The 27884-nt window shown below is 42.2% G+C and overlaps 1 protein-coding gene across 1 annotated transcript; it reads left to right on the forward strand.

Annotated features, from left to right (window-relative positions):
• The first annotated feature begins 7452 nt into the window (after positions 1–7452).
• Positions 7453–9219, forward strand: SST (somatostatin). The gene is made up of 2 exons (XM_045863661.3): positions 7453–8012; positions 8855–9219. The coding sequence occupies exons 1-2, from the start codon at positions 7875–7877 to the stop codon at positions 9065–9067; spliced, it is 351 nt and encodes a 116-aa protein (XP_045719617.1). The 5' UTR covers positions 7453–7874; the 3' UTR covers positions 9068–9219.
• The last annotated feature ends 18665 nt before the right edge of the window (positions 9220–27884 follow it).

Consider the following 27884-nt stretch of genomic DNA (forward strand, 5'->3'; position numbering starts at 1 on the left):
TTCAAAGACGCAGCCTGTGCATCAGAAACTTCGTAGATGGGACCCCAGCATCTAGGCTTTGAAAATGTTTCCTAGGCAATGGTGGTGTGAAGCCAGGCTTAAGAATCATCAGTCTAGACTAATACTCATAAATTTGAGTGTGAGGAAACTGGAGCAGCTGTAGGGCTACTTGCCCTCCACAGGGCATCTCTGTGTTTATATAGCCCCTACCACACGCTTCAAAGGGCAGGTCTTAGGATCAGTCCAGAGAGGAGCTTCACCATCTGTTCTGCACTATTTCAGGGGACAGGGCTCCGGCTTCTCGCCTCACTTCTGAGACCCAGCTCCTCCTCGGATGGCTGCATGGGAAAAATGCATGGAAGACCCCAGATTTAACACCCTGTTTTTAGGGGGGGAAAAGGTAAAGAGAACTGAGAGATGTTCTCTGGGTGGCACCGTGGGGCAGAGCTCAGTTCAATGTCATTTCACTGGGGGCCCTGAACAGAAATCATAGATCAATAAGTGGGAGGCTTCTGGAAAGGCTGATGGACCCACAATGAGAAAGGGAAATTGAGAGGAGAATTAGGGGCAAAGTTTCCTTACCTGCCTCTAGTGGGAGAGGAAATGGAGTGGCATAGAGAGTTGTGACATCAGCCCAGCTGCACACGGCGTAACCTGGGCCCTCTGCTACCTTGTCCACTTGCGACTAACACACTCCATCAAATGTGACACACTACACAGACATGAGCTTGCATTGTTATTCACTCCTATGGTGTACCAGGGACAGATGCCTATTTCAGTGGTCATGGATGTGTCCTCCTTAGCCTTTCAAGAGACGTAAAAATTCTTAAATCAGTGACTATATTAACATTTTTGTATTATGCCTTCACTTTACTCTTAGCATATAGGAGCAATTATACTGAGCAGTGTTTAAAGGTTTCTCTTTCTGAAGCTCGGAGATGAGAAGCGGAGAGTATCAGCAGTCTAGGGTTGGGGTATGCAAAAGTATGCAAAAAAAAAAAAAGACTATTTTCTTTTCTTTTCTTTTTTTTTAAGATTTTATTTATTTATTTATTTGACACAGAGAGAGAGAGAGGGAGAGCACAAGAAGTGGGAGAAGCAGGCAGAGGGAGAGGGAGAAGCAGGCTCCCTGCAGGGCAGGGAGCCCGATGCAGGGCTTGATCCCAGGATCCTGGGATCATGACCTGAGCCAAAGGCAGCCACTTAACCAACTGAGCCACCCAGGCACCCCAAGAGACTATTTTCTAATAGTCATCAGTTATGTGAGGTTCATGATGTTTATCCTACCTGGAGAATCCATAGAGACCTCACAGATAAGGAGAGAGAAGTATATCTTCACCCTTATTTTTTATGGACTACTCTACTTCACATTTTTATGGTTTCCGAGGAGGATACAAACACAGCTGAGACAAGGTTTCTGCTCTTCTTACGGACTCCCAAGGAATGGAAATATAAAGTGATCTGTGAGAGTCTCTACTAGGGGCACAGGAGAAGGCCATATTGATTCTAAAAGACTCTTGTAAACATCTTAGAATAAGCTGTCTTATGTTAACAGAGATGTTCCAAGTGGAGGGAGGTTCATGCACATAAAAATGGGTACAAGAGACTTCAGGGTGTGTACGGAATGAGCAGGTGGCTGGGGATACCAGGAGGGCTGGGATACAGGGAGTGACACAGAGTGAGACTGACCAGGAAAGTCAGGGGCTGAGGAAACATGACTGTCAGGCTGATCTGCTTGCATTTAAACTGCTTGGCACTGGGGAGTCGTTGAAAAATTTTGAGCTGGAAAGTGACAAGATAGAGACCAGATAGAGGAATTCTGCAAGAAACCAGCCTGAGATGTCACCACCCACTCCTCCTCATGGAAAAAGTTAACCTTACAGGCTTCATTCATTAATCCTCTCACCCTTCATTATCTAATGCAGTCACATTAAGCCAGGCTTTGTAGAAGTTGGTAAAAGCCAATTTGGCAGGAAAGTCTGACTCCTCTATCATCAGCATCTGCAGAAGTGTGAGCTGGGACTCTTCCAGCTGAAATCCAGCCCAACAGAAGCCCTTAGAGGATTGCACGTTTTTATTCTTGTTCTCCGTGGCAGTAGGGTTGCTATAGAAGGAAGGGTCCCTATGGAATTCTCCTGTTCTCTACCATTCAGCAAGAAGTCTACATGCTTACCGTAGACTGCCTCCATCCCCAACACCACAAGCCACCATGTCTGCCCTCTATTGGCTGGGTCACTTACTCCAAATTGGTTTCCTCCCAACTTAAGTCAAACCTTGAGCAAACTGTAAATCTAAAAGACAATTCAATAAATGAATTCACACTAAAGTGTTAATAGCTATGGAGTTTAATGTCTGTGTCTCCAAGGACAAGTATACAAAAGAAAAGAGACCATTTTCTTTTTCTTTTTTTTTTTTAAGATTTTATTTATTTATTTGACAGAAAGAGACACAGCAAGAGAGGGAACACAAGCAGGGGGAGTGGGAGAGGGAGAAGCAGGCATTAGAGAATGTCTGGATCAGCCCCCAATGTGTGGCTTGATCCCAGGACCCTGGCATCATGACCTGAGCTGAAGGCAGACACTTAACGACTGAGCCACCCAGGCGCCCCAAAGACACTATTTTCTAATGGATGAATTCCAGTACCCCTGTGCTGCATTTCTGTGGAAGAGATTTTCCTGGGCCTTCAAATCACATGTCCCCAGTGTGAAACAGTCCTGCCTCTCTTATCAGGTCAGAGCATCAGCAGGGACACTCAACTCCCAAAGCCTGGCTCATTAATATCACCCCTTGGCTTAGGACTGGCTATGTTGGTCTGAGTAACAATAACAAAAACAGGCCTTTATTTTTTATCATGTGTTATGGGTTACCAAGTACTTTCCCTTATATTGCCTAATCTGGTTCTCAAATCCTATTTTAGCAAAAGCAAGGATTATTAGGCCCATTTGAAGCAGGAGAAAACTGAAAACTTAGGTCTAGGGCCTCAGACATCCAAGCCAGGGCTCTTTCCACTATTCCATGTTGCTTCTCCCACTGCCTGAAATTCTCACCCTCTTTTTTTTTTTTTAAGATTTATTTATTTATTTGAGAGAGAGAGAGCACATAAGCAGGAGGGGCAGAGGGAGAGGAAGAGAATCTCGAACAGACTCCGCACTGAGCACAGAGCCAATGCAGGGCTCCATCTCATAACCCTGAGATCACGATCTGAGCCCAAACCATGAGAGTTGGACACTTAACTGACTAAGTCACCGAGGCGCTCCTCTCACCCTCTTCTAATTGAGAAATAAAATGGCTTTCCATTTGCAAAATGTCCAGAAATCTTTGTCGGAAATCTATTTCCTGCACTCTCAGGAATTTGTGGACTTTGAAGGCATTTTCGAGAATGTCTGGAACAGTCTTTTGGGGTTACCAATGGTTCTTCTCATTCCTTAACTTGATATCCAAACAAACCATCAGCATGTCCTTCAAACCTAATCAGTCCCCATTTCCTTCATGGCTACCACTCTAGCCCCAAACACTATCTTCCCTTGCCTGAATTAGTCTGGAGAATAAGCCCCCCAATAACAAGCACAAACCACCTCCTCTTCCAAGGAGACAGACCCTGGGTGTTGGCTGTAGGAGGCCTGGGTTGGGGAGGAATGAAATGCCTTAATGCTAAGCCAACCAGTTGGGCCACGACTGTCTAAGGGGAATGTGTCCCTTTCAGTCTGACTCCTCTTTTCTCTTAAATGGTTCTTAGGCTCCTAAGTTATCTCTCTGCTTCTATGCCTGCCCTCCTACAATTAATTCTTCACTCAGCAGAAGGTATTACTTTTAAAATATCAAATGAGGTCAACCCCTTACTCAAACCCACCCTCCCCAGGAAAGGTTTCCTTAACACAGCCTTCAAGGCTCTATGTGATCTGGCTCCTGCCTGCCTTGCTGGCCTCATCTCCTAGCCCTCTCTGATTCACCTACTCTGTTCTAGTGCCCTGACTTTGTTGCTGATATTTGAATGTACCAAGCATACTTCCACCTCAGGGTCTTTGCACTGACTGTCCTTCCACCTGACAAGGAAATGTCTTGTTGCAGATATTTGCATGGCTAGCTCCTTCACCTCGTTCAGGTACCTGTTTAAATAGTTCCTCCTTAGAAGAGTATTCCCTAGCCATCGCACTCTGTATCTTGCTTTAATCCTTATCAATTTGGACACATATTAATTAATTATTTGATGTGGTTATGTTTTGTCTCCCTTAGTAGGACTTTGTCTATCTAGTTCACTGCTAAATCATTGACCACTCAAGCAGTGCAGATTCTCAGTACTTATCTGTAGAAAGAATTTGAGTGACTCAATTTTACAGAGGGAGAAACTGAGGTCCAGAGTGGGGAGGGCAGGTCAGTAGCAGAAGCAAGACTCAAGAGCCAGTGTTCATTCTAACAGGCCTGTGAAATGTTCATGCACTGGCCTCCTCCTCCATATTACATAAAAGCCAGATTCTTTTTCTATATACAGTCCTCATTTTGAGAAACAGCATTTTTATATTACAATACAGCCTAGTTTGTCCCTTTACTTCCTCAAACTTAAACTCTTTGATTATCAAGGCTGGAAGGAACCACAAAAATTACCTATCAAGGCTTTTATCTTGCAGGTGAGGAAAGCAATGACCAGAGAGGAAGCTGGATCACGTCAGAACCAGACCTGGAGCCCTGGTGCCTCAACTCCCTGTACAGACACTTTCTACTTCCTTGCCTTGCTTAAGAATGAGCGTCTATATCTGCTCACAATTTTACTGTTTCTCATTAAAATGGGTTTCTGTGTCTCATATTGGCAGGTAGTCACCCCCAAATGTACATTTCGCAGGGTGGTGGGAAATTGTTTCCATGTATCTATCACATGGAAGAGGCCTGGATGCCTTCTATAAACACTTGTATCCTGGTTGCAGGCTGCCCAGCCAGGTATCTCTGGCATCCTAAGAATAGGGGGGAGGGTGAAAGGTTCTAACACGGAGTAACCCCCTTCCTCTGACCTTGCCACTTCCTGGCTGCGTGCCTTTGTGCAAGGCACTTATGCTCTCAGGCCCTCAATTTTCTTCTTTGGGAGAGAGGGCTAGCATGCCCTAATGTGCAGATGAGGAAGTACTTTGTGAACCACAGAGAGCTGCATAAGGATGGGGGGAGGTGATTCCTGGTTACCAAGGTCTGAAATAGCTCCCCAGTACAACCACAAACTTCTCCCCCTCCCAGCCTTTGGAACTTGGGAGAGAAGCCCTGGGGGTTGACTGCTGAGGGCTTAGGTTGGGGAGGTTTGAAGTACCTTTGGGCTGAATCAATCTCTATGCAAAGCTTGGCCATGGGGGTTTTTAAGGAAGAATTCCTGTCCCCTTTCATCCTGGCTTGTCCTCTTCAGTGGTTCTTAGATGCCTAACAATGCAAGGATTATAAAACAAAACCAAACAAAAACAAACCCCAGAAGTCAATCCATCCACAGTCCCAGCACTTCAGCCGGAGTGTGAAGGAAGCAACCCAGACCTCACTATTCCCAAATAAGTATTTAAATAGCTAGACTATTTTTCCTGAGAAGCAGCCAAGAAGGGGGAAGCTGAGGTAGGGAGAGGCTAGAGGCAGAGGCTGGGGTAGATATCAGCCAGGCTGGGTGGGAAGGGAAGTGCAGAGAAGGAGAGAAAGAGCCAGATCAAACCAGACTGAAGTCAGAAAATGAGGGAAGAGAGGGGGAGCTGCAAAGAGGAGTGAGAAAGGGGGTGTAGAGAGAAGACAAAAAGATAGAATAAGAAAGATCCTGAGAGAGAAATTCAGAGAAAAGTTAGGGAAAAGGAGGAAGAGCAAGGACAGAGGAAGAGGATAAGGACATGGGAGGAGAGGAGCAGGAATCTGGGGAGGGGAGGTCAAAGAGATACCAGAGCACAGAGCAAGGGAGTGGGGCTGCTATTTGTTCCTGGGCCGGCTGCTGTTAGAGGAAAACTCCTTTTCCACTCAGTGGGGCTGCCAAGGGCCAAGTATTGGCCAGAGGAGATGTGAGATTATTGGGGGGGGGGGGTGGACAATTGGGCTGATATAACTAGGTTCTGAGTCCCCTGTCAGGGGCCAAGGAGGTTTCAGGATCTGTAGAGAAAATAACAAATAGTTCCTAGGTTGGGTTCTTCTGCCCCAGACTCATTGCTCTCCCAAACTATTCCAACACATGTGAGTGACCTTTTAATGCCCCAGTGTGGTTAGCCTTGTCTGGACCTGCCAAGCCCTGGAAACTTCAGCATTCTTCGCCGTGCATTCTCTCATAGCCTTGGCTTATAGACACAAAAGGAAATGGTGACAATTCTCCAAGCCATTCAGGACACCTCCCAAACCCTCCTGCCTTCCAACATTGTGGTTTTGGTCTAAGTATTGAGAATATGCACAAGATGCATGGCTGGTGACAGGATCGGCCAAGTTCTTTGATTCACTTGGTTTCTGGAGACACAGAATATCTTTTTAGCTTTTTATGAGCTTGAAGGACATACAATGTCAGCCCTGGAAGAGCCAGCAGAGATCATCTTGTCCATGCCAGGGCATTAGCTAGTCTTTCCTTGATAACAAATTTTTTTTTTTTTTTTTTGGTGCGGGGGGAGCTGTTGAAACTCCGATCTGGACACCAAACATCCAACCAGACTACAACCAGAATTCTAGGACAGCATTTCTTAACCTTCCTTTTTATGTGTGTGGGGAGCAGGGGAGTGCTGGATCTAACCAAGAGTCTGTTGATTCTTTTCCCACATAGACACAGAATAGTGGTCACATATGTTCAGGGGGTTCTTGGACTTTTGCATGTCCACAGTGGGGATCCCTGACCTAAAACTTCTCCTACTGGCCAGGAATCTGATAGATACCTTAGAGCTCAGTGAAAAGAACCCTGGTCTTGGAGTGTGGAGATCTTGCCCTAGCTGAAGCTATGCAATATATGGGCCAGAGCATTTCACTACCCATCACTAGACTCAGCAGCTCAACTCTGAGGTTTATAGATGGTTTCTGAGATCACTTTCCAGCTCCAGGTTTCTAGGCACCAAAATGAAGTCAGTCTCACTTTTTAAATATTTGGTATATTTTGTCACAGTAGAAAGGCAGGCAGACCAGAAATCTTGTAGCTGCTGAGAAAGAGGGATGGAGGGTGAGGCTAAGGTACTTTCTCCTCCAGTGTAGGGATAAGTGAAATTCTTTTAGAATCCATCACATCTTAATCCCTGAGACTTTTTTACAGAGATAATGGAGAAAGAAATGATTCACTCCTAACATCCACATTCCAATCTCAAATCCGTTTTTAGAAGAATTATTCTGAATCCCCCCTTCTCACACGCAAATACTTCTGCATTTGTCTGGCCCTCTTAAAATGTTTGATATGATGAGAGACTGAGCTGTCTGGGTACATTTACGTGTCTGCAGCGGTGTGTGATGGAGCATTTGCCTCCTCCGAGGCTGTTTGAGCGTGTGTGTAATTTAGTGTGTGCATGTGCATATGTATGAGTGAAATAATGGAATATGTGTGTGCATAGCAGTGACCGAATATAAAAGATTGTATAGATACTGTGGTATGTGTAAAATCATGTGGGCCTGTGCGGCTGCAGGATTATCATTTTTTTCTTTTTTTAAGTAAACCACTTTGGATTGTGTAGCCTCCTCTTACTTCTGTGATTGATTTCACGAGGGTAATGGTGCGTAAAAGCGCTGGTGAGATCTGGGGGCGCCTCCTAGTCTGACGTCAGAGAGAGAGTTTAAAAAGCGGGGAGCCAGTGGAGAGCACACAAGCCGCTTTAGGCGTCGCGAGTTTCAGAGCTATCGCGGCTGCCTGCGGATCCTCTCCTAGAGTTTGACCCACCGTCGTCTCGCTCGGCTTCCCCGGCACCGCCGAGATGCTGTCCTGCCGCCTCCCGTGCGCGCTGGCCGCGCTGTCCATCGTGCTGGCTCTGGGCGGTGTCACCGGCGCGCCCTCGGATCCCCGACTCCGTCAGTTTCTGCAGAAGTCCCTGGCTGCTGCCGCGGGGAAGCAGGTAAGGAGACTTCCTCGACGTCTTCTTTTCCCTCTCCCGAATCCCTCAGTCTTCTCTTAGCCTTTACCTTACCCCTTTGGGCGGATTTAGGAGGTGCTCCTGAAGACTTTCGGTGCTTTTCTGGGTCCCTCCGCTCCCAAAGCTCTCAGGAAAACTTTCAAAGTCCAGAATCTCCTCTTACCTCTTTTATTTTTTCTGATCAGCGCAGTCGGTCACAGTTCAGGTAAGTTCTTTGGCATTCAAGAAAATCCCAAGACCCGGGTAGCTGAGCACGAAGGGATGAGGCATCCATCCCCCCGTGTTGAACGCGGAGGTGCTGGCCCAGGTGCTGAAAGCGTGGACCTCTGAAGGCTATCTTCCTCAGCAGTACCTCCCTCCCATGCTGCTAAAGGGCACTCTACAGACAGAGCACAGTATGTTTAAGATTGTGAAAGGTCTCGTTCCCCAGAGTTAACTTAGCAAAAACGGTAAGAACAATTCCAGTTTGTAGCTCATTCAGTTTTGTTGGAACTGAATTAAACAAACTGTTGGCACGGTTTTATCTTTGCAAAACTGTATTAACAATCTACTATTTCTGCGTGTATGTGTGTTTTAAGTCTATAGAGGCAGGAAACTTGCAGAAACATTTGAGTTTTTCAAGCCTTTCTCTGTAACTTGGTGATTATAGCAACTACCCTTATTTTTGTATCAACTGATTTTAAGTGTGACAAAAGTGCACAGCTATGAAAATTGGGTTTTGGGTGTAGCTGAATCTGCTTTCCAAATTAGGCTTTTTTCATTTCTTTTTCTCTATCATCGTCATCCTCATCCCCCCCTCTCTCTGTCCTTTCTACCCTATACAGGAACTGGCCAAGTACTTCTTGGCGGAGCTGCTGTCTGAACCCAACCAGACAGAGAATGATGCCCTGGAACCTGAAGATCTGTCCCAGGCTGCTGAGCAGGATGAAATGAGGCTGGAACTGCAGAGATCTGCTAACTCAAACCCTGCCATGGCACCCCGAGAACGCAAAGCTGGCTGCAAGAATTTCTTCTGGAAGACTTTCACATCCTGTTAGCTTTATTAATTATTGTTGTCCATATAAGACCTCTGATTCCTTTCCTCCAAACCTCATCCCTCTTCCCTAATCCCCCAGTCCTCAGCAAGACCCTTGCATTAGAAACTGAAGACTGTAAATACAAAATAAAATTATGGTGAAATTATGAAAAACAAGAATTTGATTTCTCATTGTGTATCTTTTTGTTCAATAATATGGAATTAGCTTCAGTTGTGATTTCAGTAAAGTTACTTGAGATAGGCACTCCAAATCTCACAGACATACATTTAAAATTCCCTGTGGTAATAAAGGTTCTGTCCTAAATGGAAACACTTATAGTTTGGGTCATTTCAATCTGAAATAATTTCATATAACTCTATGAATTCTAACTTAATCCAATGGTAATTATAGGGAAAGGCTGCCACAAATATCAATTACATATTAAATACACTTAAAATTAGATATTGAAATGAATATTTATGGGTAAGTGGGTAAGCAGGCTGAAATGTCCAACTATCCACCAGGCTAATATGTAAAATATATGAAAAATGGAAGGGAAAAATCATTTAGAAGCTGAAGGAAAGAAGCTGGCTTAAATAGCTAAAATGAAGTTCTGAGCCTTTAAAAATTGTTTCTTATTTGTGGACATTTATCTACAAAAACACCACTGCTTTTAGATCTTCCTTGACAATCCTCTCTATAACTGAACAAGGCTAAAAGACTGCCCATGTTTTAAAAGTAAGCTCTTAAATTTTTTTCTCAGGGGAAAATATTACTTTTGTTCTAAGTTTCCAAGTGAGAGTAGTATGGGTTGCAAAAATGTGTGTGGGTTTACTCAGTGAATGCTATACATTAAAGGTATTGGAGCACAATATCATAATTGCAGAATAACTGAAGAAAAGATCTCAAGCCTTTTGATTTGATTAGAGAAAGCATCAAATAAAAATGCAAGCTGTAATAAAAGCACTCAATACATGCTAGCTATTATTATTAACATTATAATGACATACTGAATGGTACTGCTCAAGATAGAGATTAAAACATTGCTAATTTAACTCACAGAGACTCTAAATAGATGTCCCTTCAGGGATGTACGTTTTAACTATCAACTGTATTCCTGAATAGCTGCAATAGAACAATAAACCCAATATAAATACATAAACTCAACATAGATCCCCATAGTGTGAGCTTACTGATGACAGCATACAAACATCCACGAGAGACTTCATATTTTATAGAAAATACTTGTGTTAGATAATATACATTTTAATATGAATGTGGCTTAGTAGAATTAAGTCCTGAACAGCTGATCAAACAAGAGAAAATCCAAGCCACTTCATTAATCTCTGTGAAAACAGAAGACCCTTTCAGGTTCTGGTGCATCTTTTATTTACAAGACATTTAAGAGGGAATTAATGAGTGTCCGGTTAGGGGATCTGTCTGTGTTAAATGCCTTACGTACATCTGGCTACCAGTCAACTCGGTGAAGTAATAGAATCACATTATTATGATTAAAGCACAGAAGAGAACACAACTTAATTGTTTTCTTTGCAGTGCATAGATTGTATGAGGGCCTGGGGATCTTAACTTTTTAGTATCATCTTTAGTTGTCAATTCCCAATAGCAGTATGAAAATAATTGGCAAGAATTATGCAACCATGAGCCCACATATATATTTATTCTTTATTTAAAGCCTAAATTGAATGGAGCATTTGATCAAGGTTAATTATCTTTCAGCCTCGGTTTTCCCACCTTCACAAGTGGAGGGTTGTACTGGGAAGGAGAGACATATCTCTTCTGGATGTGACTGACATTCTGTGCTTCAACACTGACAAAAGGGCCAGAGAGGTACTGAGTTTTTACATTTTAATTAATATATGGGACATAGCTCTTTTTTTTTAATATATGGAAGCTTTTATTTTTTACTTCCTATTTAGTTCATTTGCATTCTTCCTAAGTTTGATTCACTGAAAGAGTCTAACATTCCAGCCTGTTTATCATCTAGCCACAATGAACCATTTAGATTATAATTTCCTTCCTCCCTGCCACAACCACAGACTTCAGCAATCCTCAACAACCTGCTACTTCTAATAATGGGAGGGCTTGAGTAAGGTACTCTTCTTTTCTGGACCTTGGTTTCCCCACCTAAAAATAGGCATACTAATGGAATCAATTCCTTAGAGTTATAAGGATCCAATAGACCATGTATTGAAAGTTCATAGTACATAGTAAGTAGCTGGTAAGCACTGAATGTTAGTGGTGTTAATTTTGTTGTCACTGTGCTATGCTTCCTAGTGCCTCTTTATTTGCCTTTGCTGTGTCTTGTCATTTCCACAGGTCCAAATGTAACCCAACCATCAAGACTTATTTTATATTCTTCTTGCTTCATAAAATTCTTTCTTTATACCCTCAACTGGGATAGCTCCCTTCTCTGAGTACTTAATCTGCCTCTCTTCCATGGTGCTTATTTATCTCTTCCTACCCTTTATCATAGCTGTATGAATGTATGTAAGAGAATAAATATTTGTGTGTAAAGTTCCAGTGAGTAGATGTATGTCTAATTCATAGGTATAGTTCACTCAGTATCTCATAGAGTGTTTTGTACATAGTAGGTTGTCAGTGTTCATTAAAGAATAAATGGTCTATGAGTAGTCTTAAGTGACACAAATCTCTATTTACTAGGTGACAACATTCTTTCTTAATGCTTTAGTTGGCAGGGGAAAGTGACATTCGTGGCTATTCTATGTGATGTTGGTGTGACACCAGAAAGATAAAGCACGTGGTTTTGATTTTAATAGCCATGGTAGCATGTGATTAGCAGACTACCTATTTTGGAAGTTTCAATCAGTTCAGTTTTCTTTAACCATCTTACAAAGTTCCCCAGTAAGGCTGCTTTACTATCGACCAACCATTTACAGAGAAAAGGATTCAGTAATACTTCTTTCACATTTGTTATTTCAAGATCATGCACATTCATTTTTGATCCTAATGCAGGACCAATTTTCTTGGCCTTGGCTCAAACTATTCTCAATATACAGACAACTCTATTTTATGGTGACATAAAATATACCTTTAATTCCAAATGTCAGACATGGAAGAGGGCTCAAAGATCATCAGGTCCTCACTATTCATTTTATTGAAGGCTGACATAAGGAGAGGTGAAGCTATGTACCCAAGATACCCAGGGAGTAACAAAGATGCAGACATGGGCCAGAGATGGGGCAAAGCCTAAATTCCCCCCCTCTTACCTCTTATTCTACTACACTGCCCCTAAGTAATCTGCACTTCTAGATAATTGGTGTGTTTCTGATGTGAATGATAATTTTGTCCCTGAAATTTCTTCACCTTCCACTACACAGCAGGTCTGCATCTGAGAGAGAACAAGGCAATTGATACAAAATAGTTTCCTATAATTATAGAAAGACATAGGAAGAAACAGTTAAAGGTATTGATTAAGAGGAAAGAAAACTCAAAGGAGATAGTGTTTCGCTTAATTAGACACAGGAAGCAAACAATGATTCTGTCTTGGAATGGAGATGCCAAGGCTGTCCCAGCAAATGGCGGGACTCTCACTCACACCAAGGAGAAGGAATTGTGCCTGGAGAGGTAGTCTTCAGAGAAGTCAGGAGCCACACCTACAAGATTAGGCAGCAAATACCTCAGTGACCACCCCAAATTCTTTAAGAGTGAAAATGAGTGCTTTGATTATAGAAGTACAGTTTTTCATTATCTAGAAATGTGCCTCAGAGTCAAGGACTTGCTGGAGACTGGGAGAGAATTTGTATGATGAGGTCCCTGCTTTCAGGAACTGAGTCTAGTAGGTAAGACATAGTCATTAAAAATGACCAAATGCTGAGGTGCCTGGGTGGCTCAGTCGTTAAGCATCTGCCTTTCAGCACAGGTCATGATCCCAGGGTCCTGGGATCGAGCCCCACGTTGGGCTCCCTGCTAAGTGGGAAGCTTGCTTCTCCCTCTCCCGCTCCACCCCTGCTTGTGTTTCCTCTCTAGCTGTCTCTCTCTCTGTCAAACAAATAAATAAAATCTTTAAAAAAAAAAAAAAAAAGACCAAATGCTATAATGGAAGTTCACATAGAGTACTGGGAAAGAAGAGAGGTGTCAACAACTCCCTCTTTTCTTTCTTTAAGTTATTCTTCTTATTAGTTTTTAAATTATGGTTTGAAAGTCTAAATGCTTTTATTCTAGATGGAATAAATAAATTATAGGTATAATGATCTAAGGCACACATTTGCAACATGATCTCAGTTGGCTTTAAAAGTGTTAATACTCTTTAATGTATGAAGAGGCCGAGAATCAGAGAGTTTAAGTAACTTGCCCAAAGGTGTCACCAGATGGTGTGTGGTGGAGTTGGAACCAGGTTGTCTGATTTCCAATCCAGTGCTCTCCCCACTGTCTCTTAGGAGAAAGAAGTGAGTAACAGGGAAATTGTGACTTGCTGGGCAAATTAAGAGCAGATCACTCCAGACCATCTTAATTTAGCTCTTCTGTATATAACACACATGAGTATTACTTCTTTGTTATTGTCAGAGGAGAAATGGATTTAGGCTCTGGGGTTGAGGTTTGGTTTTGTGACCTGATTAGGGGCACTATTTCCAAGGAACTGTTTGTAATTTTTCTTTTCACACATTTTAATACCATACATGTAGTTTTGCTAAGTGAATGAATAGACAAACGAAATTCATAATCTCAGCTTAATCACTCTTCCTGTTCAATTCCTCACACATGGGTTTCAGTACAACTCAGTCTTGGGCATTTTTCACCTGAAGCAATTACAAATCTATTAGTCTCGGCCTTTATTCTACAGGCTATGGAATCTGCCTCATTTATGACTGGGTAGTGACCGTATCTTCCTGCCTCTATTCTTGTATGTATATCCTGTGAAAAGTGGTCTTGAGGCTGGGATTTGCAGACCTGAAAAATTTCATTGAAATGTACCAATGAGGCCAACTTTTGCTAAGTAGGCTTTTATGCCACTGAAGCTGATACAGCTCTCAAGGTCTCAGATAAATATTCTAGGTAATGTAAGTACTCTCTTCCCTAAGTTTCACACATCCCTAGAATCGGGTCCATTAAGATGGTGAAATTGTTATCCAGATATGAAATAGTTCTATTAAAATAAGCAATATTTCAAAGAAATTCAGGCTTTTGAAGTAGAGTTCAAGTAGTTAAGAAAGATAATGTGTTCCCAGTTAATTGCTGGTTAATTATATCTTTCTTGTATAAAAAATATAAAAGTACATTTTCAGTTCCAGTGCTACATTAAGGTCAGATGGCACGCTTTAGGAAGGAATGCATTAAACTACCTTAGAATTGCTGTCCCTGACATAAATTTATTGACTACAAAAACACATTAAGAAAGTCAAGATTTACAAATTTAAACTAGAACATAGCTCTTCCTTGTTGTCCATCAACATTCTCCCACTCATTCCCCAAAACAAGGACAGAAGGCAATGATTTTACCAGACTTCTCCCCAACATCTTCGTCATCATCATTTTTGTTTGTTATTATACATGGAATAGCATGATGTACTCATAAGACCACTCAAGGTCTGTAACCCTCACAGTATCTTCTGGAGCTTCCTGGCTCTCATGCTTTTCCTCTCATGTGATTTACCAAAACACCTTATTTATGAATCACCTGTTTGTCATTGCAGGGGGCAGATTCCTGATGTTGCTGTTGCTGTCCTTCTCCTCCTTTCTCCTCCCAGTCCTTCTCTGATACCTATTCCCTCCCTGACAGTAGCATCCTGAACTGTTTTGGTGGACTGTCTCCTGTGCATTCTCAGCCGAATTGTTGGACAAGATCAACTCTACTTCCAGCCCCATATTGATACTAGAATGGATTAAGTCATTTGGTATATACCATCCCCTGGCCCTAGGCATTGGCTCATGGCTGGGCACATGGTCAATCACAGTAAACCTTAAGACTCGTTTGGACACTATTGGGATATCTCTTTCCTGCTGAAGGGTGAAAGCTTTGTCAATCATATTGAGACTGGCAGTGTTGTCTGAAGGTCTGGGCTGCAGAAGGCACAGTGGAGTGATGTAAGGACATTGGGTCATTGGTGGCTTTGTGGAAGTATAGTAAGAAGCTTATCCCAAACAATTACAAAAACAACAACATTTTTACTGTACTAATCATATGTATGATCTAATAAATTCTCTTAATTTTAAAAAAGGAGTTTGGTTGGGGCGCCTGGGTGGCTCAGTCGTTAAGCATCTGCCTTCGGCTCAGGTCATGATCCCAGGGTCCTGGGATCGAGCCCTGAATCAGGCTCCCTGCTCGGCCAGGAGCCTGCTTCTCTGTCTCCCACTCCCCCTGCTTGTGTTCCCTCTCTAGCTGTCTCTCTCTCTCTCTCCTTCTGTGTCAAATAAATAAATAAAATCTTTAAAAATAAATAAATAAATAAATAAAAAGGAGTTTGGTTTTCCTTTACTTTAACCAAGAGCTTTCTTATATATACAGTATACTCATATTGTCAGCAGTGTGTGTGTGTGTGTGTGTGTTTGTGTGTGCATGCGTGCAGGCGTGCAGGCATGCACACTTATATGATTCCATGGTTATCTTTGTTTGCATATCTGTAGCTATTTATGCATTTATGTTTATTTTAGCTTCCCTATTAAAATAAAAGTTCTGAGAGGAAAAAGGTTAGACTCTACTAGACTGTGTCTTCTTGAAACCCCATTATGTCACAGGCCTATACCAGCTTCTTTACAAATGCTGTTGATAATAAAGATGAGAGTTGCTTACATTTGTTTAATACTTTCCAATTTATTAAAGTGTTCTACAAATGTTATCTCATTAAATATTCACACATTTTACAATTCATAAGCTAGTCATTAGGGCAAAAATTTATGCCTCTGCTTTTTTACAAATATAAAAACTGACATTCAAAATATTTGAGTAACTTGCCCAAAGCCACAGATAACTTACATGACAAGCTTAAAATTAAGTCTAGCTCCTCTGAAGAATCAAGTAAAGCTGCCCATCCATTTCAGTTTTAAGGACACTCTGATCAATTAAACAATGCTAAAGACCTCTGTCGATCAAATTTTCTTGATTTCTGCTCTCACTCTGCTGCTTGTTATAGTAAGCACGCCTACCTCATCTCTGGTGATAAAGCCCCACCGCTTGGCCCCTTACATCCCAGGATCTAATCCTATCTACTGGATTCAGGGAGTCCATTTTTATTGCTAGAGTTCTCACAGTCATCCCTGGCCTACAGAGAAGAGCCATTTAATGGCAAGTAAAAGAAACTCATTTCATCTTGCTTAAACAAGAATGGAAATGTCTGACCAGGAGCCATGGGCATCCCACAATGCCAAGACAGGTTACTGCCAAGCACATAATGGGATTGAACAAGAACAGAAAAGGAACCTGCCAAACCATAGGTCTCTAATTTATAGCCCTCTATCTAAATTCTAAAAATCTTAGTGGAGAATAAAAACCTGGCCAAGCTTGGGTTCAGAATCTATGCCAGCCCTATCAACATGACCAGAATGGGAAGATCAAGTGGTACAAAGATGGTTTCCAAGGCTCTCCACTATGGATGAAAGCGTCAAAGAAAACAGCTTGAAGACTGCAAAGAGAATCCAAAAGGGGTCTGCTACAAGCTGATCTGAGACCTCTAACGAGAGTTAAGAATTTTGGTAGTGCCAGGGCACCTGGTGGTTCAGTTGGTTGAGCCAATTGGTTTTTCACTTTCAATCCTGCCCCTTCGGCTCAGGTCATGATCACAGGGTCCTGGGATCGAGCCCTGCACCTTTGGGCTCCCTGCTCAACGGGGAGTCTGCTTCTCCCTCTGCCTTTCCCCCGGCTTGTGCTCTGTCTTGCTCACTCTCTCTCTCAAATAAATAAATAAAATCTTAAAAAAAAGAAAAAAAAGATTTTTGGTAGTGCCAAAGAGTGGTATAGTGTGGAGGTGTGTGTGTGTGTGTGCGTGTATGTGTGTGTGTGTGTGTGTTAGTGGAGAAGGGGAGATAAAGGAGCTTGGAGAGTTGGCATGAAGAACATTGTGAAAGAGTTTCACCCCTTTTGTGGTTTTTTAGATGATGAGGGACTTTTACACATTCTGAGAGTATGATCAGAACTGTGTTTGGGGTAGTTAAATGTGGCAGTGATGTAGAAGATGAATCGGTAAGGAATAAACTGAAAGAAGAGAAGAAAAGTTAGAGGTAGTGAAAATAGTCTAGGTAAGAGACAATCAGAGCCTTGACTAGACAATGAGGATGGATAAAATGGTATGAAATAGAAAGAAATTCAGGAGAAAGACAGAAGAGTATTGCAGCCTAGTCAATGTGGTTGGGGATTAAGGAGGAAGCTAACATGATTACTACGTTTTTGTTGGAGTAACAGAGTAGCAGAGGTGCCATCCACCAAGAGAAACAACAGAGGAAGAGAAGCTTAGGGGAAGCGTAGTAGGTTGGTGGTGGGCATGTGGAGTTAAGGAAGGTGCTGAGGACCACCTGAGGGGGAATAGCAAATTAGAAGATAGATATTCCCCTCAGGAGAGAGCTCTGGGTTGGAGATAAGATTTAGGAATCATAACTCATGGATGGTAATTGACACCAAGGGATGAAATTTTCTGGAAAAGTATGCAGAGTCAGAGAAGTGGGGCCAGCCTAGCCAGCCTTCGGAGGGGAGCCCATAGCAAGAGGGAATGAAAGGAAAGCCTGAGAGAGGAGGTTGAAAGGAACGGGCATGGAGGTGAGGAAACCAGAAAAGATGGGTATCTTGGAAGCAAGAATAAAGAATTTCTAGGGAGGGAATTTATCACCATCCTGTGCTATAGGCCAGGTAGACTTGTTTTTGTTTGTTTGGTATAGTTGATACACAGTGTTACGTTCGTTCCAGGTGTACCCCTTAGTGATTTGACAAGCTTACACATTATGCTGTGTGCACCGCACGTATAGCTGCCAGCCGTCCCACTGCATCGCTAGGACAAGTCATTGACTCTATTCCTTATGCTGTTAGACCAGGTAGATTTTATTTCCATTTCACAAAGAGGAAACTGAAATTTGGAGACAGAAATGACTCATCCAAATTTATATGGCTGATCAGTGTCAAAGGTCAGACTAGAACTGACCTTTTTTTCACTTTCAATCCTGCCCCTTTTCAACTGTGGAACACCACAATAGGGCTCTGGCAGAGAAATTCCAGAGCCACCGCTAAACCTTCCTGGAAGGAGAGGTGGGGGTCCGGGGGGTGACCCAAGCTGCAGAACAGGTGTGTGGTCGTTGCCACCCTGCCGCCGTCAGCAGTGGGCTGGGCGCCCTGGGTGGCTGGGTGGCAGCCCTGCTGGCCTCTCCCGGAGGGCACCCCCTAGAGGCCAGCTCGGACTTCAAGTGTGCCTGTGACTTTAGCCAGGCTGGGCCTCAGTTTCCTTCCCTGTAAAATTGCAGAGAGGCTAAAATGTTTAGTCTTCCACCTCTAATTTTATGATTCTTTTTTGTAGCACAGCATATTGAGTTTTTCCTCACTGCAGAAAAGACATATTCTCATCAACTTTCGATTCTGTTCTTAAGCATGAGGATGAGAGGTGATGAGGGGCAGTGAGGAAAAACCGGAGGACCTTATCTTTAGAGAAGCAGCTAATGCAGAGGTTTACCAGCGTCAATAAAACCATGGGTGGATATGATGGGGAGACAGATGAGTTAAGTGAGGAGGCAGGGACTGGCGGAGCGTGAAGATGGAAAACAAATCAACTGGAGTGATAACAATAAAGAAAAGAAAGAAAGGAAGGGGAAAAGACAAAAGAAAAGGAAACCTCACTAATTAAAAATAGCTGAAGCCCTGGAGATACATTTAAAAGCAATCACGTTGGAATGTTCAAATTGAGAACAACAAAGAAATGGCTATGCAGACTCACTCCATACTCTGAGTGCCTTTTACAAAAAAATAAATAAACTGATATTAGAAAAAAGCTTTTCCGTTTGCAAATTCTCCCCTTGTTTCTGAACAAGAAAAACAGAAAATTTTCACATCATTTTCCTGGAGTCTTTGGGTGGTAGAATAAAAGGAGAATGAAATTAAATTCACTTTAAATGTTTTCCTTCCGGGCCGTAAAGCTACTGGCATCATTTATCCCAGCCCTGACACTTAACATAATCTGGGTGCCACGGGAGCCCTTGGAAGTCATTAAATAAAAAGAAGCCATCAAATTGTAGGAAAGGAAGGCAATTAAAATGCTGGACCCAATAAGCCAGTCAGAAGTCTTGTTTTAAATGCAACCCCAGGACCCAGAATATTAGACTTTCAGGAGTGAGAAGATTCAACTGGGAAAGATAAAGGGAGTTAAAAAAAAAAAAATGCCTTTAGGACTGGGGAGGGGACCACAGCTCCTCAGGAGCAAGGACATCTCTCTTTGTAGAGAGGAGGAATACCATCACCAACCACAGACTCTGGTAGTTCTCAGGCTCCCTGAGCATTGGAGGGAACACGGGTATTGGGCAGGGTGAATGCAGAGGGTCCAGATCTCAAATGTGAAGAGCCCACAGAAATGGGATCTACTAGGCAAGAAGAAGGCATCTCAGCCTGGGAGCTGACTCAAGGGTGTGCCCTCTTTTGCCTTTCCTTTGTGTCTGGTCTACCTGATTCTGGGACTGGGCTCTGGAGGTCTTGTGGCTAAGGGTCTCTACTGGAAATGGCACTAGCTCAGACAAGTGGCTCCGTATTGAAGTTACCCGGGGAAACACAGGAACCTCCAAACATGTTCCAGAAGGTCATTTTCATGGCTCCAGCACTAAGATGGTGTCCACCTCCTTTAGGATCTGATGGAGTCCCTGGAATCCCTGATCACCCCTGCGTCTGCCCTTGGTTGTCCCTGAGACATTGGCTCAAAACCAGGCACAGGAGCAGAGCGTCTAACATGTTACAGCACCATGCTTGCTATTTTCCACTCTTTCCAGGGTAGGTTCAGAAGCAGGAAAGCCCAGAAATTGTCAGTAGGTTTAGAAGGGGACTTTAACATCAGATCTGGGCTTTCCAGAAAGGGCACAAACTCTCAAATACAGGAGTGAGAGGTCCCACTGCACAGACCTTTGGAGTACTACCACCTGCTCATTGCCATGGCCTGAGGAATGTGTCTGCTTGCCAACTGGCTATGCTGGATCTCCATGAAAGTCTTACCCACTGCTGGAGTAACCTTTGGAGATGCTCTGGGAAAGGGTCTGCCAGCTTTCTGACCTAGGATCACATTGGTGAGCCCTCAGATTAATTTTACTTTGGAAGGTATCAGATTCATCACACTTTCCTACTTCTTAAGATGCCTCCCAAAGAAATCCATGTCCTAATCCTTGGAATCTGTGAATTTTTTCTTATATAGCAAAAGAGACTCTGCAGATTTAATTAAGTTAAGGATATTGAGATGGGAAGAGTATCCTGAATTGTCTGGGTGGGCCCTGAATGTAATCACAAGTGTCCTTGTAAGAGGGAGGCAGAGAAAGATTTGACACAGAGGAAGGCAAAGGGATGCTGAAGCAAGATACCAAGCTGCTGGCTTTGCAGAGGACGGAAGGAGCCATGAGCCAAGGAATGCAGCTCCAAAAGCTGGAAAGGCTGAGACACGGGTTAAGCTACTGGAAGGAGCACTACCTCTCTGAGACCCTGATTTGACCCAGTGAAACTGATTTTGGACTTCTGACTTCCAGAACTATATGTGTTTTCTTAAGCCTTCAAGTTCATGGTAATTGCTCAGCAGACACAGGAAACGAATACAGGGCACTCCTGCTACTCTTGGTATTTCTTTTAGGCTGAAGGACAAACAGAAAAAAAAAAAAAAAACTCTTTCAGCCCTGGGAATTAGGCACACAGGTTCTAGCATCTGGGTTTTTGTTTCTATCTCAATCTACACCAAATACACATTTCTCTTTGCTTAAATACAAGTGAACATATTCACAGACATCCATACCAGTCTGATTTAGAATGAACTTACTAGTAATAATACCGTGATGCATTTTATTAGTTTCTGATGACAACATTAAAGAGAAAGGCCTGAGGCATAGGCTGCTTGTTTCATTTTTTCTGGATGGCAGAAAAGACTGCCATTCTTTCTGGATGGATGGCAGAAATGACGGAAAAGATGGAACTTACAGGGACATTGGAAACTCTGCTGAGCTCCTCTTCTGTGGGACATAAGCCCCTAGATTGATCACAAGGTAACTTAAATCCTTAGGCTTCACTGGAGAAAGACTAGACACGTGCCACAAACTTGCTGTTCTGCCTGCCCATTGCTCCCATTCTCCAGGCTGCCCACATGGGGCTCAGTCTCCTTGGCTGACCATGCCTTATGCTGGAGAGAACCTCAGTTTTGGAGGCTCAATACCAAGAACTAAGGACTAGGTTCTAGCTCAGACTTTAAGGGAGGGATTTCAAAGGTTCTTATGTCATCAGGCACATCTTGCCATCAAGGAAAGAAGGTAGATGTTGAAGGGAAGAACAAGGTCTGGACGAGAAGCAAGCCTTCAGCCTGTGTGTTCTCTGTGACTCAGGTAAGAAATGGTTCCCACAGAACTAGGCTAAAAATCTGTTAGCCTAAGGCTATTTCTTGGAGTAGAGACACTTTGGCCTCCCTCAAATGTTTTTGATTCAGAGGAGCACAAGACTCCTTCTTCTAGCCTCTAGGGATCGTGGGGGCTATAGGCTCAGCTTTGGCTTCCAGCTTTTTGATTCAAGTAGGCAGATTGGCTCAAGATTGGAGCCAGGGACCCTGCCTGGAGCTTCATATTTTGATACAAAGGAGATATCCTAGAGCTTGGAGTATTCAAAAATTTTTCGTGAGGCAGCCCCAAAATGTGGTTACCAAATCTTATAAGGGGAGGGGTCATGGGAAGGAGAAGTCATGGTTGAAAGTCCTGATTTAAAGCAGCTCTAAGATGACTAGGAAGATCATTCTACACATGTCATTACTATCCTCACTTAATTAAATAAACCTTAGCCTTCAATTCAATCTTGTACACAGTTTTTAACTCTAAGCCAACCTATCTCTCTCTTTCCCCTTTCTCCCTCTCCCTCTCCCTTGTTGCTTCTTTTTCTCTCTCATAGTTCTTTTAGCATTGAAAGCCTGAAGAAACTGAAATGGAAGAATCCATTGGATGGAGGGCCTTGTCTTCTATCCTTCAGATTTTGAAACTAAGGTCAAAGATTAGTTAGTGACAGAGTTAATTACTAGATTTTAGTATGAGATAATATTTCTTTTGCATTATGTGGTGACACACTGCAGAGACTGTCATTAAAGTGATTCTTATTTTTAATATCAGAATGACCCTGTTATGCTCCAAGAATTTGTTGTTATAAAATCACTGGCTGCCCTACTTTGCTGTCATTAGACTCACAAGATAACCACCCACCCCTGGGTTCTGTTTACTCCAGCCCTGTATGGGCTTTCAGAGGAGTATCTTCTCATTGACTCTGTGGAGTCAATAATGAACCAGTAAGGGGGAAAAAAAAAAAGGAACCAATCAGTAATTAACATATCCTGAATCTAAGAGATTCTTTAGTGTCAGCAACTTGGATAAGTTTTGGAATCCTGGGAGTTTTTCTTGCTGTTGTTTGCTTTTTTTTTTTTTTTTTCTATTTAAGAATCCACATGCTATAGTTAAAAGAGCACTGGACTTTAAACAACAACAGCACAGATTCTCTCATTTAATCCTTTCCACCTTATGAAATAAGTATTGTTATCCCTACTTTACACTGAGGCTCAGGGAGGTTATGACAGAGCTGGGACAAGAATCCAGCTATGTTTGACCTCAGAACACTATATTTTGTCATCAACTCTGCATTAGATAAGAGTCGTTACCCTCAGGCATCTCTTGTGTTGAACTTTCGTGGGTCCAGGAGTGATGTCCAGCACAGACAAATTTCTAGGGGGTCCTGTTGGATAGGATCTGTAGAAAAGCAATTTGATTGGCATACTTATTGTAAATAATGGGAAATAAAGTTTAAGAGGTGGAGAACCAATTGTAAGTCAGTTGGATACATTGGACTTGATGTGAAATTAGTGCCACCTCTTAAAGGGTCATGGGTAGAGGAGTGAGTGCATAGGTCTGGGACTAGGCAAAGGTCCCAGCAGATGGGGAGGCCACTTCCAAAACCCATCCCAGCATTCACTGGTTGAATTCAAGGTGACCTGGTGGCAGGGAGATCCAAAATGATGGTTGGATTGTGTAAGAATTGGAGGCCTGATCTCATGAGGGAATAAATCAAGAGACATTTTGGAGGAAAAAAAAATGACAGGATTTGATGACAAATTAGACATAAGACCTTAAGGAGAGGAATGAGTCAAGGGTGACTCTGAGATTCCTTACTGAAATGTGTGCACACAGATTTCTTTTATATCTCAAAATTATACTAAGAAAAGGGCTCCATAAGAACCAAGCAAGGCATAGCACAAGGATTTGGGGAGAATGTCAGAAAATATTGCTCTCTGAAATTGAATTTAGAAGTAATGTATGACATTCATTGTACATAGAATGTTTCCAGGACATAATCACTTGGAGATATCTTCTGAGTATTGCTAGTGAAACTATAGCTTTTTCCCCTATATTTCTCTAAGATACTTCAAAGATCCCAATTTCAAACACAAGATATGTGGTAGCCAGGAGCTTCTAATTGGTCCTATCAGAAAGATGTGTTTAGATGTGACTCTGACTGACACAAGGTGAAAGGTGCTTTTGTGACTGACTAGGGCAAATAATAAAGGAAAAGTGGAGAAGGAAAATTGACTAATGATTATAGTACTTTCTAAGTGAGAGAGAATCTGTTCTCCAGACCTGAGCAGGAACATGCCAGGGAGAATTTATTAAGTTTTGCCATACCAGAAAAAATATCTGAAAAGATAATCTAATTTCCTCTGCTCTGATTCTTCCATCACTAGACAACCTTCTGATGATTAGTTGCATTTTCAGGGATTCTAATCCTAGAAATGGGGCATCTTGGGTGAAACAATGTCAATACATCATAATTAAGAAAATTAGTGTCATATTGTACTCTCAGACTCGTGTGAATTTGGATAGCTTGGGTCAGTTCCACAGAACATGACCTACCCCTAGGTGAACTCATCCAATTAAGGCATAAATTGATTTTATTATTATTAGTGTGTTAGTTTCTTAATGCTGCTATAACAAATCACCACAATTTATTAGCTAAAAGTAACACAAATATATTATCTTACAGTTCTGGAGGTCAGAAGTCTGAAATCAGTCTCCTAGTATCAATAGGGTCATGTTCCTTCTGGAAGCTCTAGGGAAGAATTCATTTCTTTGACTTTTTCCAGCATGTAGAGACTTCTCATACTCGTTAATTCATGCCCCCCAAATCACTCTAATTGTCATATTTCCTTCTCTGACCCTGACCTTCCTGCATCCTTTTTATAAGGACCTTTGTCCTTTGGACCCACCTAGATAATCCAGGATAATTTCCTCATCCAAGATTCTGAACACAATCACATCTACAAAGTCTCTTTTGCCATGTAAGACAACATATTCACAGCTTCTAAGAATTAGGACATAAACATCTTTGGAGAGAGCATTTATTCTGTTTACCATGAGTATTGTTACATTTTGCCCAACAGACGAAGGGCAAATGATCATAACTAAGGCACGGGTGCACTCTCAAGGTCCTCCTCTCCAAGCCTGGACTTGACCCAAGCAGGTCAATGGCAACCTTAAGATGGGTCATAAGAAAAGCATTGTTCATGGCTAACTGGGAAACATGAATATAAATAGGACTGTGCCCAAATTAAGGTAAGCAGAACAGTGACATCTTAGATATTTGTCACATGATGAGCACTAGAAAGAAGTTGGCTCTCAGCCTTTGGATCTGTTCAAGCAGAGACTAGACTACTAATTGGTAGTAATGTTAAAAAGAGATTCAAATGATGGCAGGACTCAATGACCTTTGTGATTCTTCTATTCATTAACATCTATTAGCTTATTAAATGAATTGGATGGAGATGTTCCATTTTATTCAGGAGCCACTGTCCCTTAGTAGTCATTACCTAATGTATATTTATAACGATGAGCCCAATAAAGCTCCAAAACTTACCAACATTCTTGCAAAAGTCCCAGATAACCAAATGGACTTCACCTCCCCACAGCTTCCATTAAAGTTAATGAGAAGTTAATAAAGTCAATAGAAGTGACATGGTCAAATCTTGAGAAACTTGGGGAACACAAGGATTCCAAATAATATTGGCTGAATACTAATTCAAATAACTCAACTTCACATGCAGTGGGTAGAATAAAGGACAGTGAGATGTTGTGTTAATGCTTCGCAGAGCACTCCAATTCTAGCTGCAGCAACATTGCCTCTTAGCCTGAAGTGTTTGTCCAAAGAACCACTTCATTAAAAAAGAGTGGTTTGAGCTACTTAACAGCTTTACTATCAAGTCATGAAGGCCCCGAAAAGGTGGCCTTGCCATAAAATTGTTCCCATCCTGTCTGCCTAAATGCCTGGTCTTCAACCTCAATCTCTACCTCCACTTTTCATACTTTTAACTCTTTGCTGATGGTTTCACTTTGGGGTTATTTCTTGGCTTGTTGTTGTGTCCTATCTGCCTGTGTATGAATGAAGGAATTGAAGGGGTGGGAAAGGTGTGTGAGTGGGCAAGAAAGCAAGGCAGAGAGGGAGGCACCCCAGCTTTTAGCAGAATTGCAGAGTCCCAGAATACCAAAGCTGGAAGGGTTTTTGGAGATTATCAAATCCCAATCTCTTATTTTATAGTCGAGGTGAGTGGAGTCCAGAGAAGCACAGGGAATTGCCCAGTGTCTCCCCAGGACTAGTAAGAGCAAGAGAAGGAAGTAGATCTCATTTCCTTTAGCTGACAGGCGATGTGTGCTTTCTACTGATGATCACATTCTGTCTTCTGGTGGTGGTCTGTGGCTTCCCTACCCGCTTTGGTTTTATAGAGAGTTTCCTGGCACCACCCATCATTGTGAACTTAAGAAGGCCCATCAAACTTTGTCTACTCACTGATCCCCATTCCCCCAAACTGATTTTTTCTTTCCCTGCTTAGTTTTAAAAGTCAGTTTACTAGCACTTTGCATCCCTTTTCTTGGTGGAAACCCTCCACACTTTCCTTATTCTAGGCACTTGTTCATACCCTTTCTTCCCCATAGAATGTCCTCCTGATCTGGAAATTGTCCCTCATCTTCCCTGCTGGAAGAAGTTCTCACTCCCTTTGAATTTTCATAGCTTTTGTTAGGTTCCTCTCTGAGACTCTTGCTGTTTTCTAAATAGTATTAGTTATTTGTGCAAATGTTTCAAAGCACGTGGTGATAAATTTCCTGAGGACAACGCCCACATCGGATGACCCTATCTCCCCCATAGTAGGGCCTGCACCTAGAGAAAATAATGATCACAGTAACAGCAGATACTAGCAAAACACTTACACCACAAACTGTTTTAACCATTTTATAATTACTCATTTAATCTCACAACAATCACATGAGGTCATTTTTTAAATCCCCATTTTACAGATGAGGAAACTAAGACATAGAAAGTTTAGATATATTGTTCAAGGTTATTGGTAGAACGTAATGATGTCAAAATCTGAACCAGGGAATCTCCTTCAGAATCTAACCCTTAAGCACTATACAGAATAGCCTACATGTGTTTATTGAAATATCTATACATCTACATCTATGCCTGTGTCTACATTGGTGTCTATCTATTTATTTCTATACCTACATATATATCTATAACTATAAAAGTGCTAGTAAGTGGTATTCACTCAGATGACCACTCATCCTAATTCATTAAAGCTTGTATTTTTATTATGGACCAAAGTAGTGAGATTGTAGGTTATTGAAGCATCAGAGCAGGTTGAGAGAGAATAGTTGAGGAGCAAAAGTAGAATCTATCTCACTAAATTGTCTCAACTAAGATATGTCCTGGATTTTCTAGGGAGTTCAAGTGAGAACAGTACTTTATTATTAATTATCTTTAAATACTCCAGTTTTCCTATTTACCCGGGGAGAATCAAGAAAAACACCAAAAGGTATAGGTACACGGAGTCTATAACCAGGCTGTGTTTTCACATGAATAAATAGTAACATTATTTGGTTTTCCTGTTGCCTCATCAAGATAGGTTCCAGAAGCTTTAATAATTAATCAAATTAGACCTAAAAATCAGGCCCCTATGAGGAAGTTTGTTTCTGTTAGCTATCAATTAACAATGATGACTTCAGCTCCCTGCTCAGCGTGCTCGGAAACATGGAGGATGGAAAAGCGCTGCAGTGTGTTAATGGAGCCATAATACACGTTGCCTAATGAAGCATGAAGGCCTTGTTTACTTTGAATGCTGTAATTATTTAAGAGCTTTTAAAACCCAGTGTCAAACCTTGACTCTTGCCTACCTCTTTCTTACAACTGGAATGATGCACTTAATGTTTTATCTCAACTCGTGGAGGTGACCTGAAAATAAATAGCTAATTATGCATTTCCATTTGCAAAATTCTTCCATTGCCATGAAAAGCTTTTGCCAGTCTGGACTCTGTCATTGGGAGATGCTTCACAGCAACGTTCAGAGTTCCCATTTACTGAAGGTCTACCAGGTGCAGAGCCTCGCATGGGGCATCCTGCATCATTTACCTCACGAATCCTCACCACCACCCCATGAACCGCAGATGAGGTATGTGAGACCCAGCTGTGGCTGAGGATACACAGGACTGAGAAGCCCCAGACTCAGAAGCCTGTTGGCTTTTGAGCCAGCAGAGCACAGAGTGTACATTCTTGAGTCTTTGAGTCAGACTCTCTGTGTTTAAACCCTGACTCCACTACTTTCTGATTGTGTGACCTCAGAATAGCAGTTAAACCTCTCTA

Source organism: Mirounga angustirostris, unplaced genomic scaffold, assembly GCF_029215605.1.
Source record: "Mirounga angustirostris isolate CCGP_5_RB_7025 unplaced genomic scaffold, mMirAng1.0.hap1 SCAF_1, whole genome shotgun sequence".
Taxonomy (NCBI): Eukaryota; Metazoa; Chordata; class Mammalia; order Carnivora; family Phocidae; genus Mirounga; species Mirounga angustirostris.